Raw genomic sequence first — 18,829 nt, 5'->3', positions numbered from 1 at the left:
CAGTAGTTTTTGCCCATTTTTTTCAGTAAAGATGAAAGTTCTTTCTACGCACAGCGTTTCATTTCAGTCAAGCTTTTTAGTCATCATCCTTTTGACATCTCTTAGATTGTAAGTATTAGCCTTTTATTTTGTTTATTCCTATTATCCAGGCATAACTAATCGATGACATCAATGGCATCAATGAAATCAATGAGTAATCAATAGCTAGGTAATCGATAGGTAATCAGATGATTAATCATTGATTATTGCCGATGATCAATGAGTAATCGATGACTAATCGATAGGCCACAAAATGTTTGGTTATCGATTAGTCATCGATTGCATCGATTAGTCATTGATTGCATTGATTAGTCATTGATTACATTCATTACTCATAGATATCGTCTCATTCCGGTGCGTAAGCATGCACCATTGCGTACTAAACGCATCCGTGCACGCAAATCAGATTGGATCACACCTCAGCTGAAGGAAAGAATGCATTTTAGAGATACCCTCAAAATAAAAGCCACTAGATCTGGAAGTGCGAGTGACTGGTCACAGTTTAAAAAATGTCGCAATGCTGTCAACAATGAAATCAAGCAGGCCAAGGAACAATACTTTAAAAGTGCATTGCGCGTAAACGAAGGTGACCCTCGTAAGACTTGGCGTATCATTAATGAACTTACTTCTAGACAAAATCACACCTCTTCAGTAAAAGAGATTAAGTTTAACAACAACAGCATTAGCGATTCTCATGAGCTGTCGTCTGCTTTTAATAATCATTTTTCTAGTGTTGGACTGAAACTTATTGATGATATTCAACAAAGTGGAAATATTCCATCTTATTTCGATTACCTTGAGGAGACCGAGCATAGATTTGAACTCAACACGATAGAATGCTCAAAAGTATTCTCTCTATTGTCTAAACTCTGTAAATCTAAAGCGACGGGCCTGGATAAAATCTCCGCACGACTTCTTCGCGAGTGTGCTGATTTGGTCGCCAGCTCTCTTTGCTGTATCTTTAATAGATCTATTATATCTGGTATATTTCCCACAGAATGGAAATTCACCAAAGTCGTTCCACTATTCAAACAGGGTGAACGTTCAGATTTAAATAACTATCGTCCTATTTCTATAATTCCTGTTGTCGCTAAAGTCTTTGAGAGAATCGTTTACAATCAATTTTATGAATATTTAACTGAAAACAATCTAATTTCCAGTAGTCAATCAGGGTTTCGTTCACTTCACTCCACTGCTACCGCCCTGCTTGAAGCCACTGAAGCCACAGATAACTGGGCTTTTAATATTGACAAGGGCAACGTTAACGCTGTTGTTTTTCTAGATTTGAAGAAGGCCTTTGACACCGTCGATCACACAATCTTGCTATCAAAATTGAAAGCCTTTGGTGTCACAGGTGTCACGTATAACTGGTTTAATTCCTATTTGGATGATCGAAAACAAAAGTGTTTTGTGAACGGTTGCAATTGTCTCTCGGACAGTAAACCGCTATTGTGCGGCATCCCCCAGGGTACAATCCTAGGTCCACTTCTCTTTTTACTCTATATAAACGACTTGCCCAACTGTCTCTCTATTTCACAACCTAGGATGTACGCAGATGACACGCACTTAACCTTTGCCAGTAACGATGTTACCCTATTAGAAGAAAACATGAATAATGAGTTAGCTAAAGTTTCTGAATGGTTAATTGCAAATAAACTCACTCTTAATAAGTCTAAGACTGAGTTTATGTTGCTAGGGTCAAGGCAAAGGTTAAGTACTTTGAGTGGACCTTTGTCCTTCTCAATAAATGGTGACTCTATAAAGCAAGTTGAATTTACAAAATCCCTTGGTGTATATATAGATAAGAACCTAACTTGGAATCTACACATTACAAATATTTCTAAAAAGATTGCATCTGGCATTGGCATCCTAAAGCGTAGCAGGTCTTTTGTTCCATTTAAGACATTACTATGTATCTATAACTCTTTAGTACAACCCCATTTTGATTATTGTAGTGTCGTTTGGGGGAATTTCAATAAAACTCTGGCAAGTAAACTACAAAAACTGCAAAACCGTGCTGCACGTATCTTGACCTCTTCTTCCTACGATGCCAATGCTGATGATCTTATTGCAAGACTTGGCTGGAATAAACTCGATGTCCAATTTAAATTTAAAACAGCCGTCATGGTCTATAAATCACTCAGTGGTCTTGCACCTGACTACCTTAGGACAATGTTTTCTAATAGAAGCGATACGTGTACCTATTCACTGAGAGGGTCCGCGGGTAAACTAACTGTTCCGCTGCCCCGCACTAATTTTCTTAAAAAAAGTTTTAGCTATAGAGGTGCGGTGCTGTGGAACAGTTTACCTGTCGACCTACGGCAAGCACAAACTCTCACTAGCTTTAAATCCGGCTGCAGCAGTTTCGTTTTTGGCTAGAATCAATGTAAATATTAACAACACACGGCATTCATGGAAAGCAGGCATTTCTTTTATTATAATTTATTATAATTAATCATTGTAGACGACTAATGTAATTTAAATTTATTTATTATGTAAAATAGGTATAAAGTAATTTTAAATAATGTATTATGTAATTTAAGTCCTGATGTTTTTACCGTGTTGAAATAAAGTTTTCTTAATACAACTGCTTATGCCGGCTGTTTCCCCGAAGCAGTTTTACTTTGCTGACAAACATCAACCGAGCAAAATCTATAACCACGTAGTCGATTCTTATCAGCGAACTTGTTAGTTTCATTTTCAGACGAGTTAGTTCGTGTTAAGTTGTTTTGTTAGTGAATAAAGAGTTGGGTAAAGTGAAATATCAGAAATATTGCACAATTAAGAATCATCTGTTTTTGTGATAAGCACTTCACGTCTCGACATGCCAGAAGGTTTATATTTGACCTTTTATGAAGGTGTAATTTCGTCAGCAGAAACGCCAGTTACGAAGGAAAATACGTCTTACACAGATAAAAAATCACAAACGAAAAAAATGGTACAAGAAAGCAAGAAATGTGTCTTTTGTGCGCAGCATTATAGTCAATGAGTAATCGATGGGTCATCGATGAGTTATCAATAACATCAATAGGTAATCAATTACATCAATGAGTAATCGATGTCATCGATGAGTAATCGATAGGCCACAAAATTTTTCGGCTTCGATTAGTCATCGATTACTCATTGATCATCGCCAATAATCAATGACTAATCAACTGATTACCCATCGATTACTCATTGATTACCAATTGATGTCATTGATCATCGATTAGTTATGCCTGGTATTATACGTGATCTTAAATAATATAGATTTAATAGGTTTTAAATTTCTTGTCGTTTGGGAGCTTTCTGAGCCTTTTCAGATTCAAACCAGAGATTTTTTTTAACAGTCACCCGTAACTATTTGTAAATTACATGCTATAAAGTCTGTGGCATATAGCTAAAATCAGCCAATAGGAATGCTTTATTATTGCTGATCCAGCATTTTCAAAGTTCTCTCGTGCACTCGATTTATGTACTAATATGTGCGGGCCGACTAGCTAGGAGTATATAATAATGATTGTAGAACTTAAATCTTTCATTCCCAGGTGAAGGATTATTTTCTTCTTGCTGGCTGCTGTTTATTCAACTGTCCTACTGCTTAAATTTTTAAAACAGCATTGAAAATCAAAAGCTGCTCAAATGCATGACTCTAGAATTAAACGGAAATTTCTGCTGCACGCCCAGTTATTGCATACACAGTCAGAGTATAATTTGCTTATTACTTTCAACAGTATTGCTGGTGATGACGATGTGATTTCAAAGCTTTTCTCTGGCTACGACAAAGCTATCGGACCAGATTTCGGTAAGTACGTATGACGGAGCCTAGATTACGTTACCGCTGACTGCTTTTATATTCGTGTCTGAAGCAAACTAAATTTTTTTTCGCATACCTTTTAGGAAAGGGAAAACCTATAACCATTTTTGCAAGCATCTTTATCGAATCGTTTGGAAATATTGAAGAAGCTAATATGGTATGTGCTTAAAATAATTGTGCCTTTTACACTGTGTAGACCGACTTTATTTTCCATTTACTCAAATAATGCTTTGTTATATTCAAGCTAAAGCATCATCCTTCTGCTATAAATAAATGAGCCTGATCAAATACGAAGAAATATACTCGGAAATCATCATCATCGTTATCATCGTCATCATCATCATCATCATCATCATCATCATCATCATCGTCGTCGTCGTCGTCGTCGTCGTCATCATCGTCATCATCAAGTACCACCACCACTATCACTACCAACCACCGCCACTACTACTACCACTAACCACCACCGCCATCATCATCATCATCATCATCATCATCATCCAGTCATCATCAACAACCACCACTTATTGACCACCAACACTATCACCACCAACCACCCCACCAACGCCATCATCATCATCATCATCATCATCATCATCATCATCATCATCATCATCATCATCTTTACCATCTTCATATTCGTCGTCGTCGTCGTCAAGTTACCATAATCAGGGGAGGTTGAGGTGATACCCAACCCCTTACCGGCCCTGGGGTGTCAGGGTTTATCTGTCTGGCTTGCTCTCCCCTTATTCACAGGTGCCAGACACTCGCATTTCAGCATTTTTGGGAAAAGCACTGAAATTTTTTATCAGTACCTTGCCGCATAGCTCCCTGAAGTAAAACCTAATGTGTAATATTTTCGATCTCTGCGTCTTTCAAATCGACAGGAGTACAGAGTATACAGCTATTTTCGACAGTCATGGAAAGACCCACGTCTGGCAGGGAAATTTAACAGTACCTTTACCATAAAAGGCGGCGAAATAGACAATCTTTGGGTACCAGATCCCTATTGTTACAACGCACGTGAATCGAATATGATGATGCCGGATGAGGAAATTCACACCTTTGTTCGCATTGAACCCAGTGGAGATCTTTTATACAGCAAAGGGTGAGTCCTAAATTCTAACAAGCGATCAGTCAATCAAATCATATTTTAAAGGCTAATGATACAGCTTATTTTAGTAATAATGAGTGGCTTGGGAAATAACTCTTATAAATGCGATAATATTTTTTTGTTGGACCCAGGCTCAAGAGCCGTTAGGTTCGAGATCTGGCCGAAGTTTTTTTGTTGTGTTCTTGGGCGAGACAATTAGCATTCACAATACTAACTCCCTCTCCACAAAGAGGTGAATGAGTACGACCAAACCTTTTAGGGCAGTGTGATAAAATTTTGCAGGTAAATGAATGCTACAGAAATCGTAATTGAATAACCGGCACATACTGTCAATATAACCCCCCAGGCTGTTGTGCTGCCTTGCATGGTGATGCTTATGCGGATTAGTAGCTTGCTTGATCGACTGATTGATTGATTGCTTGCTTGTTTGATTGATTGATTGATTGATTGATTGATTGATTGATTGATTAATTGATTGATTGATTAAGTGAATGATCTACATGATATTATGAGTACGAGATCCCTGTATGAAGCCTCTAAATAGTTAAGTACAAGTTATATTTTATATCGTTTTGTCGCAGGGTAAATCTCCTCGCCTCTTGCGTGATGGATCTCAGGCACTTTCCCCTGGACTCTCAAGAGTGCTCACTCAAGTTTGGCAGTTGTAAGTGTTGTGCTAGCAAGATTAATGAACAAATAGGAGTAGATTTTTATATAAAAGACAATAAAGTTTTGGGGAAAAAAAAAATAAAAAAAAAAAACCAACCGGACATACCAGGCCTTGAACACATAGTAAGGATGCACGTGCACGCCCTTGAGACTCCTTAGCAGCTTACCCAAACATTTGTTATTGAAGATAACGACCATAAATTGCTGAATATCCTGCTCCTGATATTAAGTTTCTGTGTTTTTTTTTTCTCTCCTCTACAGATGCGTATACCACTAGGGACATCATCTACGAGTGGGTCGCTGGGGCAACTGAAGTTGTTGTTGGAAACACAGAAATGGCTCAGTTTGAATACAAAGGCTCCAAATTAAAGTCTGGTGTAGTGGTAGTTGATACAGGTTAGGATTACAATCATTTCTCTCTAAAACGGACACAATCGGGACCGGCTCCAACTGTCCGTTTAATTTTAGAGAGGTGTCCTTCTTATAGGGAGTTTATATTAGTTACAGTAAAATGACTGAAAAACGGTAGGGACGGGACAAACACCATGTAGGGTCCGTCTTATAGAGGTGTCCGTTAAGAAAGAGTTGTCTGTACAATCAACGCTCCCAATTTCAACGGTTTTAGATATCTTTAGCGTTCGTCAGCAGAGTTGAAATGTTGCATCTATAGCCATTGTTTTCTCCTTGTTATTCTACTTTTGTCCATGTATCCCCCCAGCACTCCACCCTTGATGTTGAGCGAGACCTTGTTCCCAATGGGGGGGGCCGGGGGGGCCGGGGCCCCCCCTTTTAAAACCGGAAAAAAATTTCAGGGGGGGCCCCCCTATCTTCCTAGGTCGGTTCCCCCACAACCTGAAAGTCTAGGTCCGCCCCTAAAGCTGCAGAAGTAGAATCGCTTGCATGCCATTTCTGCAGCATTGCGGGGAACATTTTCCATGTGTTTACTAAGTTCACAGTCAATGTTGTGGTATCTGACACGGTCCGGGTCTCAAATTATTGCAATTACGCTTATCTCCGATCCCTACTAAAACAATGCTTACCTTATCTCTTACAGGGAATTTCTCAACAATAACGGCCACGTTTTCCTTTCAGCGGCGCATCGGCTACTTTCTTATTCAAGTGTATTTTCCAACCATTTTTGTCGTAACGCTAAGTTGGATTGTTTTTTGGATGGAGAAAGATGATATTGGAAACAGAATGGCGCTGGGAATCACCACCGTCTTAACTATCATGTTTCTTCTTGGATCTCTAAGTGGCGACTTGCCTAAAGTCAGCTACCCAAAGGCTTTGGACTGGTATCTGCTGGTGTCATTTAGCTTTGTGTTTTTGACTTTGATTGAATGCATGATCGTGTACCTTTTTGCGAAGAGAGGCAAGCAAGATGAGGATCAGATGAAATTCAAGGTAAATGCTGTGCGATATGCAATAACTTACATAGCTGACTAGGTACAAAAACTGCCACAATGGCAATACCACTGTGGTGTGATACCCCGGGGGGGGAGCCCTGTATATTTTTGGGTGGGGGTGTGCCGCTGCGAATTTAAAGCCCTTACCCAATACCAGACCAGCTGATTTCTGCAACCCTATGCAAGACTAGATACCAAAAATCCCTACCTATCCCAGACTTTCTTTTTTAGAACTCAGTGTTTTAATGGAAAACCATCTGTCAACAACCATGCCGCGATGATTTTATTTACGTTTAGGAAATCCTCTTTCTCTTCTGAGTTTCTATTCCGATTCTGGACTTAATTCGTCATACCAACGATCAGTTTCACGGCAAATGCTACCCTTTGCTAGACCAAAACTTTCTGATTTCTATACCCTATCCCAGACTAAACTGCCTGAAAATCTGATACCCTTCACAGCGGCACACACCTATATAGCTCATATATGGGAGTGTCCCCCGGGTGTAATACTAAAAAAGGAACAAAAAGATGGATTTCCGTGGGTAAGATTGAGAAGGATTTTCTTATAAAAGACAGACTGTCAAATGTAGGCCAATTATTTTTTCCTAGTTTTTTTTTTGGAAGGGGAAGGGTTATAGGGGGTTTGAAAATTTCACAATATATCACATACAATATATCACATACCGTGGCTTCTATACATGTACAATACCACTTAGTTAAGCATAGCCTAATTTCTGAAAATGTGATACATTATAGTTGATTCAATTCATCCCAGAGTACTATATCTTGTACTTGTATTGTATGTTGTAATTAACCTTTGGAAAGTGTAACTGTGCTTGTTTTACACATTTTTGTTTTAGAAAGATAAAATTCCCCTCTCAAAAAGAATGTCCTTATCATTTAAATCACTGATTGGCTCCAGGAATGACGTTAATTCTCCCTCAGCCAATGGCGACATCAATGGTGGTACAAATATGGGCTCAGATGACATTGAGATGGCTTACAGAGCAACCAAAGCTAACAAGGCCGTAGTGGATGACGGGCCTTTTGATAGCAGCACTAAAAACAAAAAGATGTCCAAGATAGCTGACGCAATTGACAATGCGTCGCGTGTGTTGTTTCCATCGGCCTTCATCGTTTACAATATTTTCTACTGGACATACTATTAACTGGCTATAGAAAAGGTCATTTTCGTTTTTTTTTACAGGCGACTTTTGATGCGATTTTTGTCGCCTTTTCCAGTTATTAATTGAAACTTTTGTCGCGCTCGAGCTTGCGATCAAAATCGCCAAAAAAATCTCAAGTGTAAAACAAGCGGTTATTTCAATGCGATTTTTCCCGCAAAGAGACAGATCGCGCCCAAATCTCCGCAGCTTACACTTGCGATTTTCGTGCGATTTTCATCGCGAGGTCAAGCACGACGAAAGTTACATTGGAAAGCGCCACAAAAGTCGCGTCAAAAGCCTCTGTGTAAACTGGCCTTTTGAAAAGACACGTCTGTGACACTTACGCATGCAAAAGGTAACCTGATGGCAGCTATTTTATGGGTGCAAGTTGCTACCAGTTTTAGCTTAATCTGAACCTTTTTTAGGATACTGTTCGAGGACTGTGTAAACTGGGCGTTCGGAAAAACACGTCTGTGTACCGTAGGATGACACTTACGCATGCAAGAGGTAACCCGATGGCAGCTATTTTATGGGGGCAAGTTGCTACCGGTTTTAGCTTAATCTGAACTTTTTTTTCAGGATACTGTTCGAGGACACACGCACTGACGTTATTTGATTAAACGTTCGACACGTATGCGAGCATGACGTGTATTATTGAAAAAAAAAAAACGTCTGAATGTACGGTACTATAATTGTTAAACTAATTTTTCTTTCCTGCACAGATAGGGGAGCTGTCTTCAATAATTTTAATGATCGTAATATTAGAATAGACTGCAAGAGCATCTGTTTATATGCTATTCAAAGTCACATTTGAAGACTTCGTTAAGACATGTAGCTAAGTGTATATTTGAAAGGGGCTTTATGCATCCTTCAATAAATAATATCTGCTGTATCATAGTGTTGTTAGCTGATTTAAGCTGTGAAGTAGAGCTTGAGTATAAATAAAGGCAAAAGGGATTTTCTACTTATAGATGCAGTATATGGTTAGCAATAGACTTAACTCTCGCTGGCCTTGCAGCTAACAGCACTGATAAACCATCCTTGCATGGCAGACATTCCGAAATACTAATTATAATGCATGGCTGGCACTTTGGCAATGGACACTTTTAATGGGCCAACATTTCAACTAGTACATCTAGTCTTCTTCAGGGCCAGTGCTATAATGAAAGGAATAATGGTTCTGAGAGAGATCCGGCAACAAATAAGTACTGGGTTTTACTCTGCGTTGTCCCTTTAAAAATTTAATTCCGAAATAGCTAGTGGGTAATAGGTTCACCAGGCCCACACAATGGAATTCTTTATGCTTAGACGAGTCATATTACACAGATAGACAGACGGACACAGACAGACAGACAGACAGACATAATTAAATAAAGGAGGTAGAAAGACAGAAAGAGAGGGAGACCTTTTGACAGACAGGCAGATATACAAACGGACAGACTGAGGCAGTGCGACAAAGACAGACAGATAGATAGATAGATAGACAGACAGACAGACAGACAGACAGGCAGACAGGCAGACAGGCAGGCAGGCAGGCAGGCAGACAGACAGACAGACAGACAGACAGACAGACAGACGGACGGAAGGACGGACGGACGGATAGACAGACAGACAGACAGACAGACAGATAGATATATAAAGATCTAGTTGGCCTAATTAATCGCCATTACCGATTTAGACATTTAATATAGGGAAAGACAATTGACGCACAAAACGTGGCGGTATATTACCAACGAAAATATCGCTCGTTAGCTCATTTCCGTGATCAAGCGTCATGCATGATATATAATGATGACCCAAGAAGAAAATGACTGTTCTTTTTTAAAGTTCACTGAATGGAAATTAGCATCTGATCTTGAAATAATTTAATTACAGTAAGTAAGCAGCTATTATTTGTTTACTGAAAGTCTAGTATTTCTTGCTTATATTGGTAATATTTATGTGGTTTATCATGATCTTCATATCAAAGTGCCGGCCACCCGCAGTTAATGCTAACAAAAGCCTACTAAAATGTATTGTAGAAAATGCAAATACTAATCCATGCGGCTCTTTTCTAAGCACGAAACGTAATTATAGCTTCCAGACATTTTTCTTGCGTGTCTACACAAGTTGTTAAACGTATCTTCGTACTCTGGTGAGTTTGGTGTTAACTTGTGTATTGCTTTTCCTATAACACGATTACGTATCCTACTTTTGAAGCAGAACAGTGATCAAAGAAGCGATAAAGTAAGTGAACGCATGAAATGTTGCGTCACTAAGTAAACGAAGACAGCTGCACTACAACATGCAGTCGGTTATTAACGTTCCATTGACTTATCTCACGCACGCCTTTAGTCACTCAGTTGCACATGATAAAAGCCTGTCATGTTTTACAAAGTTTGTCTTTCTATGTGCTTTTGCATCTAAAATATTGCAGGACACTTACAAATAGTGTTTTATCGTCTAACCATGTAGCCCCATTAAATTTGTTTCTGATTAGCTTTCACTTGAGTCAAAATCGTCAATAGTCCGTTTCGTTTTTGAATGAACATGCTACAGTCACGAATTTGCTGAGTTATAAAGGTTGCCGGGTCACTAACGAATAGAATTGCTCTCGATGCTTGTCGATCGACCACATTTATTTTTATGATGGCGACCAGACTGATTTTTCAAATTACCATAGTTAACTTGTTTAGAGGACGAAAATAATCTTTCATGAAGGATAGTATAGTACATGGGAAAAGTGCATGTAAAAATGCAACCAAATGCATTGAACTCAATTACTTGGAGTTGATAGCAGTTTGACGAATTATGTAAGCGAGGACACCAAAAGCTAAGCAAACGTTTAACACCCCCGAGGCTTCATTAATAACTGAATTCCTTTCTGTGTCAAAAAATATCCTTGTGGTTAACCCGGTTTCAGTTGCCACTTTGGTTTGATTGGTTATGACGTGGCAAGGGATTTTAAACTCTTTTACCCTCTTAAACTTGAAGTGCCTACTTAAATCTGGTAAACTAATCTAATCATTTGACAAAATATTGAAACACAAACAGCAGCACACAACCCATTTGAATACTCCGCAGACTAGGGTTAAATCCATAGACTGTAAGTATGAATGCAGTATTAATTATTGTCTTGACATTTTTCTCTGGGATCGAGTCAAGTAATTAAATTAAAAATTTATACAGTTGCGCTTTCGTTTGATACATCTGATAAGCAGCAAATGGAATTTACAACCAGGAATGTTTTTAATATTGAAGATGGACAGTCCTATGGAAAGATCTATCCAAGTTCTATAAGATGCAAATCACAAACATCTGCTGACGTGTAAATTGCTGACGTCATAAGTGGCAGAATGGCCATTCCTCCAAATCCCGGAATAATCCGGGCTTAGCATGTTAAGGGTTAAGTGCTGTCATTTTTCTGATGTACAAAATTTACCTTCAAATTGACGGAAACCTAAAAAAAAAAACATCTAAATAATAGTTTTCTAAGGCAGAGAAACACCAAATAAGTAATTATAAGCCCAAAATAATAAACAGGATGGTTACGACTGTGTAGGATTAAGACAGATTACGAACGACAAACTTGTAAAACTTGGCCAAGTTTTTCGAGATGCGCTGTCGTCCATGACGTAGTCTTGTCTGCTTTACTTTGCAAAACCTCCATTACGAACAATACTAAAATTAAGTTCATACCAAAAAGCGTTTGTTGTTAGTCCCCTGACTCCAACTGTATGGTAACAAACTGACACACACATCAAGCCACGATTAGCAACAGTGGTACTTCAAATAATCTAATTATAGCATTGTTTACGCATGACATATTCAGCGGAACGAACGGCGACTATTGTTGCAAATATTGACTGCATTCCGACAGAGCTAATCGAAAAAAACGTGATCAGTTTTTGGTGTAAAATTGGTGCTAAAACAGGCCAAAATACCCGTACTTGATCATGATCTCCTTTCCAGGGTTTTCCATTGATTCAGGTCAAAACTTTTCAGGCCAGTAGAAGGGGTGCACAGAGTAAAAGATAGAGAGAATAAGAAAGCAGAGAAAAACGAAAAGGAAAGGAGCAAGGAAAAAAATCGGAACGGTTCAGCAAAAAAAAAAAAAAAAAAGTCCAAATTTTGGCTTATGCGCACGCGCCAAAGTAAAACATTGTACATTTTTACATGGAAATTACATCAAAATCTTCCTGCATTGTCAGAAAGTGCATTTTTAGCAAATTTAGAGAAAATTTGGACCGTAGAGCCAAGAAAATCGATTAACGGTTAAAAAAATCGCGTTTTTGGGAATAATTAATTTCAGCATATTAAGGGTTAAAATATTGTGACATAACCTTCTTTAACTTCTGTGCTCCTATCAAACATACATCATACTACAACTTTCTGTATTTTATTTGTGAGTTGAGACCAACCGAATGCTGTTTAATGAGTCGACAAAATCGTTTATTATATTTGTTGTATAAGCCGATCTATAGCTGTTAGGGAATGGAGCATTAGAATCTCTAATGTTTTATTGCCATGGAGACTTCTTATAAAGCAGAGCCTTATTAAAGGAGCACTAGCTAATCATGAGTATGGCTTTGAAGCGTGAAAAGCCAAAATACGTATTTACATCAATGGAAGCCCAAAAATAATGGTCTAGTCTCATTAATAATTATGCTTGTGCATGCACTGAAGCTATTAACAAGGGGGTTTTCTTAAGTTACCTATCTTCAAAGTTTTGAACTCAAATTGAACAAGTCGGCAGACTTTTTCAAATTCTTCCCGAGTTGTGTCGTGGAAAAAAAATCGCTTTTAACTAATCACATTTTTCTCTCCTTTCAATACTTTCAATAATTCACGTAACGTCTTCATCTTGGTGTACTTAGACACAATTTTACAACCATTTTGACCAAACCTGTAGAAAACCTTGTGATAGTGCCTTTTAAACTTTGCATCAAGTGCAATAACTTTATACTAACCGTTTTTCGATTGTTATTTATACAACTACGGGTTTGTGCAGCTTTCTCATCATAACCCAGTCTCTAGTACTAGTCGGACTTTCTGGATCACAACTTACGGGATTAGCTTAGCCTCTTACTATTGGTTGTTACTTATTTCTTCCAGCAAAGATGAACGTTCTTTCCACACAGAACGCTTTGTTTCAGTCAAGCTTTGTAATTATTCTTCTGTTGATATCCCCTGCATTGTAAGTATTAACCTATCCTTGTTTATAATTATAATGGTCTGTACAATTATACTTACTTATGTTATGTTCCCGGGTTGGAAGGTTTTAATGCATTTCATTGTCAAAATAGAGAATCTTTTTTTTTTTTACCTATATCAGTCTTATATATATGATCCGATATCTCGAGCTAGTTGATAATAATCTATTCTTTGACTCCCATACCTTTTTCGGCATAAAGAGTACAACAAGCAATAAAAATAGAAAAATATGCGTCTCTTATTTATAACTGATAAAATAGATCGAAATAATTTGCTTGTAATAATTACTTCTAACAGTATTGCTGGCGATGGCGATATGATTTCAAAGCTTTTCTCTGGCTACGACAAAGCTACCAGACCGGATTTCGGTAAGTAAATAAATATTTGTTAAAACTTATTTTAAATATTTCGGATATAAGACGGGATACAAAATCATAAAATGTTTCCATACTTTTTCTCTTCTCCTTTTCAGAAAAAGGAAACCCACGACCATCCATTCAAGTATCTATATCGAATCCTTTGGAAATATCGAAGAGGCTAATATGGTATGTGTCAATCACTGCACTCATATTGCGTTTGCCCAACTTAAAATACGGCAACATCTTTTCGTTATATACGAGTGGATTACACTGATCAAGTAACCGAGAAAGATACTCCGCGAATATATTGCCATCCAGTTGTCAGTAACGGGTTAGCTAATGACGGATAAACTGTACTTGCAGATTTTAATTTTATCAGGGGTAAGGGGTTTTTCTGTCAGGATTTCCTTCCCCTTGGCACAGATCAGGTTATTTGAACGTGTAAGATTCTCGCCACTGTTGCTTAGTATTATCAGGGGCTACAGTATCAAAGAAGGTGAGCTAAGGTGCGACATACAGATTCACTGGCTAAGCTTATGTTTTGACGAAAAGGTTTTCTTAGCAGTTGTTGGCAAAGCATTGAGGCCACTTTGCCCTCAGGTTCTCAGTCTGAAGTACTAAATAATGTGTTCGAGTCGAGTCCGCTATGTGAGAATATGATAAATATGGGCTCGCCCTACCTTCATGTAAAAACTCATGAAGTGACTTACCAGATGGCAGAAAGTACCCCCGACCGGAAGTTGGGAGAGGATTAAGTCGCTAGCTACATAAAATCATTTATTTCCAGTCTTCCTTGTCATCAATATCTTTTTATTAATCATCAGGAATTCAGAGTATACAGTTATTTTCGACAATTATGGAGAGACTCACGGCTCGCCGGGAAGCTCAACAGTACCTTTACCATAAAAGGAGGTGAGATCGACAACATTTGGGTCCCAGATCCCTTCTGTTATAACGCACGTGAAACGAACATGGTCATGCCAAACGAAGAAATCCATAACTTCGTACACATTCAACCCAGTGGAGATATAGTGTACAGCAAAGGGTAAGTTAAAAATTCTGACAGGGGCGCATTTGCAGCTCGAAACAGAGATTGACTTGAGTATTCACGTTTCTCAAGCTTTTTACTTTATCACTGAGTACACGAACACAAATGTAGTTCAGATAAGGGAAGAATTATTTTACCAATTAGAGCATATTTGCAACAATGGGGATTTTTCAAAGCAAATAGCAAACAGCCAGAGGAAAGTTATCGGTTCTCTCTAATTCACTACGTTGTGCTCTTGGGCAAGACACTTTCACCTCACCACTCTCCCCCCGGTGGGGCTTTTTCCAAGGAAGGTTACAAATGGGTACCGGCGAAGTGTAGCAGATCTCGCAAGCTTCTAGTTTGTATCATAGTCCTCTAGTGTAGGTCGTCTAGTGAAGCAGTTGCTATTGTTATGGGGGCAAGGGGCATTTATTCCTGTTGTTTCTTCTAGATCTATTGTTCTCTCAAACGGTAGCGAGCCATTCATGTGAGAACTTGCGAGACCCTTGAGTTGTCGAGTTCGACAGCTCTTGTTAATATAGATTCAAACATACTATAAGTGTAAATGTTTGAAGTTAAAATATTCGCATTAATGTCTTCTGTATTGCAGAGTAGTTTTGCTTGCTTCCTGCGTGATGAATCTGAGGCATTTTCCATTGGACTCTCAAGAGTGCTCACTCAAGTTTGGAAGTTGTAAGTGTCGATCTTGTAAGATTGTGAGACAAACGACATTCCATGCTAGAATTTCTCAATATACATTATATGTCAGGATAGTGGAAAATTGTGAACAGTGGTCCTGATGTAAAACAGACTTGAGAATTTCCATCTTATGAGTTTAGGGCGGCTGTAAACAGCTGATACTATTATTAACAATGGAATCAAACGAATACCCAACCAGGGTGTAGTCATTTTCTTGTTGTAATACCATACCATGGATACAGTATAATCTGTTAAAAACACCCATAATGCTTTCAACTCAAAAAAGAGTAAATCAGCAGGTTAAGGTCAAAAAAATTCTGTAAAGGGAATTCAGAGCCACCTTAAATTATCGAAAACTTAAAGGTGGCTCTGAATCTTCTGTACGGAATTTGCTAGTTACTGTTGCCAGCCTCCTTTATATGAGAACAGTGTCCGACTCGGGAACATGAGATCAGGATCGGACCATGATTGTTGAACATTGCACTCCTGCCATCGTTCTTGACATGTTTTCTTTTCCTTTTTCCTTCTTCACAGATGCATATTCCACAAGAGACATCATCTACGAGTGGGTCCCTGGAGCAACTGAAGTGGTTGTTGGAAACACAGAAATGGCTCAGTTCGAATACAAGGGCTCCAAGTTAACGACGCATGTAGATGTCTTCAGTGTAGGTCAGCAGTCAGATCAAACATTGCATCCACAACTGTCTATTTCGATCATAATTTCCCATTTATTATTCTAATTTTGAATTGCTTCGTGTGCCAGTTATGTTGCTGTGGACGGTGCGCAACTTTGCACGCATTATTGCAGAAGATGAATAGTTTTCTATTCTTCCAACGTATGAATCGAACGGTTAATTTCCATGTGATTCTCCAATATTTACCGTGCAACCTAACGCACAATATCGTAGCAAAGTTATCAACCATTTCCCGCCCTTTGACTATTCAATAACTATCTCACTACCTAAATCACAGAAAAAAAAGAACGACAGCTACAGGTTCCGTCTTCTTGCCTTCTTGATTCAGCATCTCTATGACGTTATTTTAAACAACAGGACTGGCATGCTCCGCCAGCAATATTGTGCGGGTGTTAAAACAGTTTTGTATTCTTATCTTTTTGCAGGGAATTTCTCAACAATAACAGCCACGTTTTCCTTTCAGCGGCGCATCGGCTACTTTCTCATTCAAGTGTATTTTCCTACCATTTTCGTCGTGACGCTAAGTTGGATTGTTTTCTGGATGGAGAAAGATGATATTGGAAACAGAATGGCGCTGGGAATCACCACAATCTTAACCATCATGTTTCTCCTTGGATCTCTCAACGGCAACTTGCCTAAAGTCAGCTACCCAAAGGCTTTGGACTGGTATCTGCTGGTGTCATTCAGCTTTGTGTTTATCACCTTGATTGAATGCATAATCGTGTACGTTTTTGCATCGAGAGCCAATCAAGACGAGGATGAGATTAAAATCAAGGTAAGTTGTGTGCGTACATACTAGTATGTTAACTTCACCGTTGTGTAACCACTGTCTTTTAAGAATTTATATTGGTACGTTTCCTTTCGCTAGCTGCTTGGTTTTACCTGGAAATACACTGAACTTGGACGTTATAGTTAACCTTTGCATAGCAATTATGGTTTCTTTTGCTTTTTTTTTGTTCTAGAAAGAGAAAATTCCTCTCTCGAAAAGAATGTCCACGTCATTTAAATCAGTGATTGGCTCCAAGAATGACGTCAATTCTCCCTCAGCCAATGGCCACATCCCTGGTGTTACAAATATGGGTACTGATGATGACCTTGAAATGGTTTACAGAGCAACCAAAGCTAACAAGACCGTGGTGGATGACGGGCCACTGGATAGCAGCACTGAAAACAAAAAGATGTCAAAGATAGCGGACGCAATTGACAAGGCGTCACGTGTGTTGTTTCCACTGGTCTTCATTGGCTACAATATTTTCTACTGGATTTATTATTAACTGACGGCAGAATGGGCCATTTTCGTATTCTCGGTTGAACTGGACCACGCTTGCAATGAAAGCTGGCGCTAATACAGGGAATCTTCTTTTCAAATGAAAATGACATATATTCTTCAGCAGTAGTTTTCATTGCAAGTTAGTTCTAGTCCAATACGGAGAATATATATCAAGCCTATCGTAGACTTTGTTTACGCAGATGAACAGAAGGGTGATTAGATTCTCCTTTTGTTTTCACGTACTACAGTTCTCGTGATCGCCTTTGATCCAAATAATATCGACTAGGTAGTGTGGTTCGTTGTCAGTTGAGTACCTAAAGTAATCTGTTCCCCTAAAGAGTTTACTTGTCTAAAGTGCTTTAAACACAAACATTACACTAATTTTGCAAGCATTTTTGGGTAAGTAAAAAGTAGAGTTAAGCTTGGTTTTCACTAGCGACGCAAGCACAAGCGCAAGGATAACAGCTCTTATTAAATTCGTCTCAAGCAAAAGCACAAGCGCATTGCACTTTTGGAAGCTTGTGTTTGTGCTTGCGGCGCGCACAAGCACAAGGATTAAAATTTGTCTTTTTTGTGTGATCCCGCTTGTGCTTGCGTCGCTAGTGAAAACCAGGCTTTAATATTACTATAAAAAGTCCGGGTTGGACTGCTTGAGTCGAGCACGACACTGGGCCAAGAGAAACACTTTACTCTCACAGTGCTTTTCTTCGCCCACGAGTATACATGGGTAACTGCGAACTGCGAAGCCGATCTGACAAAAAGATACCCAAGGGTACGGTAGCCTGCGATGGATTAGCGTCCATTTTAGTGAGTACGTAGCAAGGTGTTTGGTCGCTTTGTGCTATGGAAACCGTTATACGTATGTTGTACAGTGCCGCCGGTTGTGGGTGACTAAGTTCAAGAAAACCTACCTATACTGATATATAGGTTGTCAGGCTCAAGTAGCTTTTTTTCCTTTTGTATATACCTTTTTTTATTATTTTAAGCGTTTTAGACTGATATTAAGCTATGTAAAATAAAGTATTTTGGTGAGAATAAAATTTGATCGTATTTAGTAATTTCCAAGTGGTTTTCGTTTAATAGTTAGAGGTCGTAAAGTAAGAAGATGCTTTCCTTGACGTCTGTCTATAAACTAGCGCTTTAGCCTGCGAGTGTCCACAATAAGAAGAAAAGTCTGGATATCCCTTCGCAGCTGTTCCATCATAAAACAAACTCCACTCATCGAAAATGCATGTGCTGCCTTGAAGGTTTTTGTAAAGACATAGTGATACCCTATTTAAAACCAAACACATGGCACCAAATCAATAGCCCCTATTTCAGAGTTTTTAGTGACATGTTTGAGTATACTTTTTTAAGGGAACTTTTTTAAACATGCCGAGCAAGCAACACCCAA

General features: G+C 38.7%; 2 protein-coding genes across 2 annotated transcripts; both read left to right on the top strand.

Moving 5' to 3' along the window:
* LOC144629342 (gamma-aminobutyric acid receptor subunit alpha-1-like) lies at window positions 1-8,261 on the top strand. Its single transcript, XM_078487579.1, has 8 exons — window positions 1-108; window positions 3,753-3,823; window positions 3,919-3,992; window positions 4,723-4,943; window positions 5,531-5,613; window positions 5,880-6,014; window positions 6,673-7,022; window positions 7,885-8,261. The coding sequence occupies exons 1-8, from the start codon at window positions 32-34 to the stop codon at window positions 8,191-8,193; spliced, it is 1,320 nt and encodes a 439-aa protein (XP_078343705.1). The 5' UTR covers window positions 1-31; the 3' UTR covers window positions 8,194-8,261.
* Window positions 8,262-10,236: 1,975 nt separating this feature from the next.
* On the top strand, window positions 10,237-17,845 carry LOC144629343 (gamma-aminobutyric acid receptor subunit alpha-5-like). Its single transcript, XM_078487580.1, has 9 exons — window positions 10,237-10,324; window positions 13,285-13,366; window positions 13,681-13,755; window positions 13,862-13,928; window positions 14,567-14,787; window positions 15,383-15,465; window positions 16,006-16,140; window positions 16,592-16,941; window positions 17,129-17,845. The coding sequence occupies exons 2-9, from the start codon at window positions 13,290-13,292 to the stop codon at window positions 17,438-17,440; spliced, it is 1,320 nt and encodes a 439-aa protein (XP_078343706.1). The 5' UTR covers window positions 10,237-10,324; window positions 13,285-13,289; the 3' UTR covers window positions 17,441-17,845.
* Window positions 17,846-18,829: the final 984 nt, after the last annotated feature.

This window comes from Oculina patagonica, chromosome 10 (assembly GCF_052425735.1).
Source record: "Oculina patagonica isolate OP01 chromosome 10, crgOcupat, whole genome shotgun sequence".
In the NCBI taxonomy this organism is placed as follows: domain Eukaryota; kingdom Metazoa; phylum Cnidaria; class Anthozoa; order Scleractinia; family Oculinidae; genus Oculina; species Oculina patagonica.
Note: the sequence above shows the minus strand (reverse complement) of the source record. Positions and strands in the feature narration are given on the sequence as shown.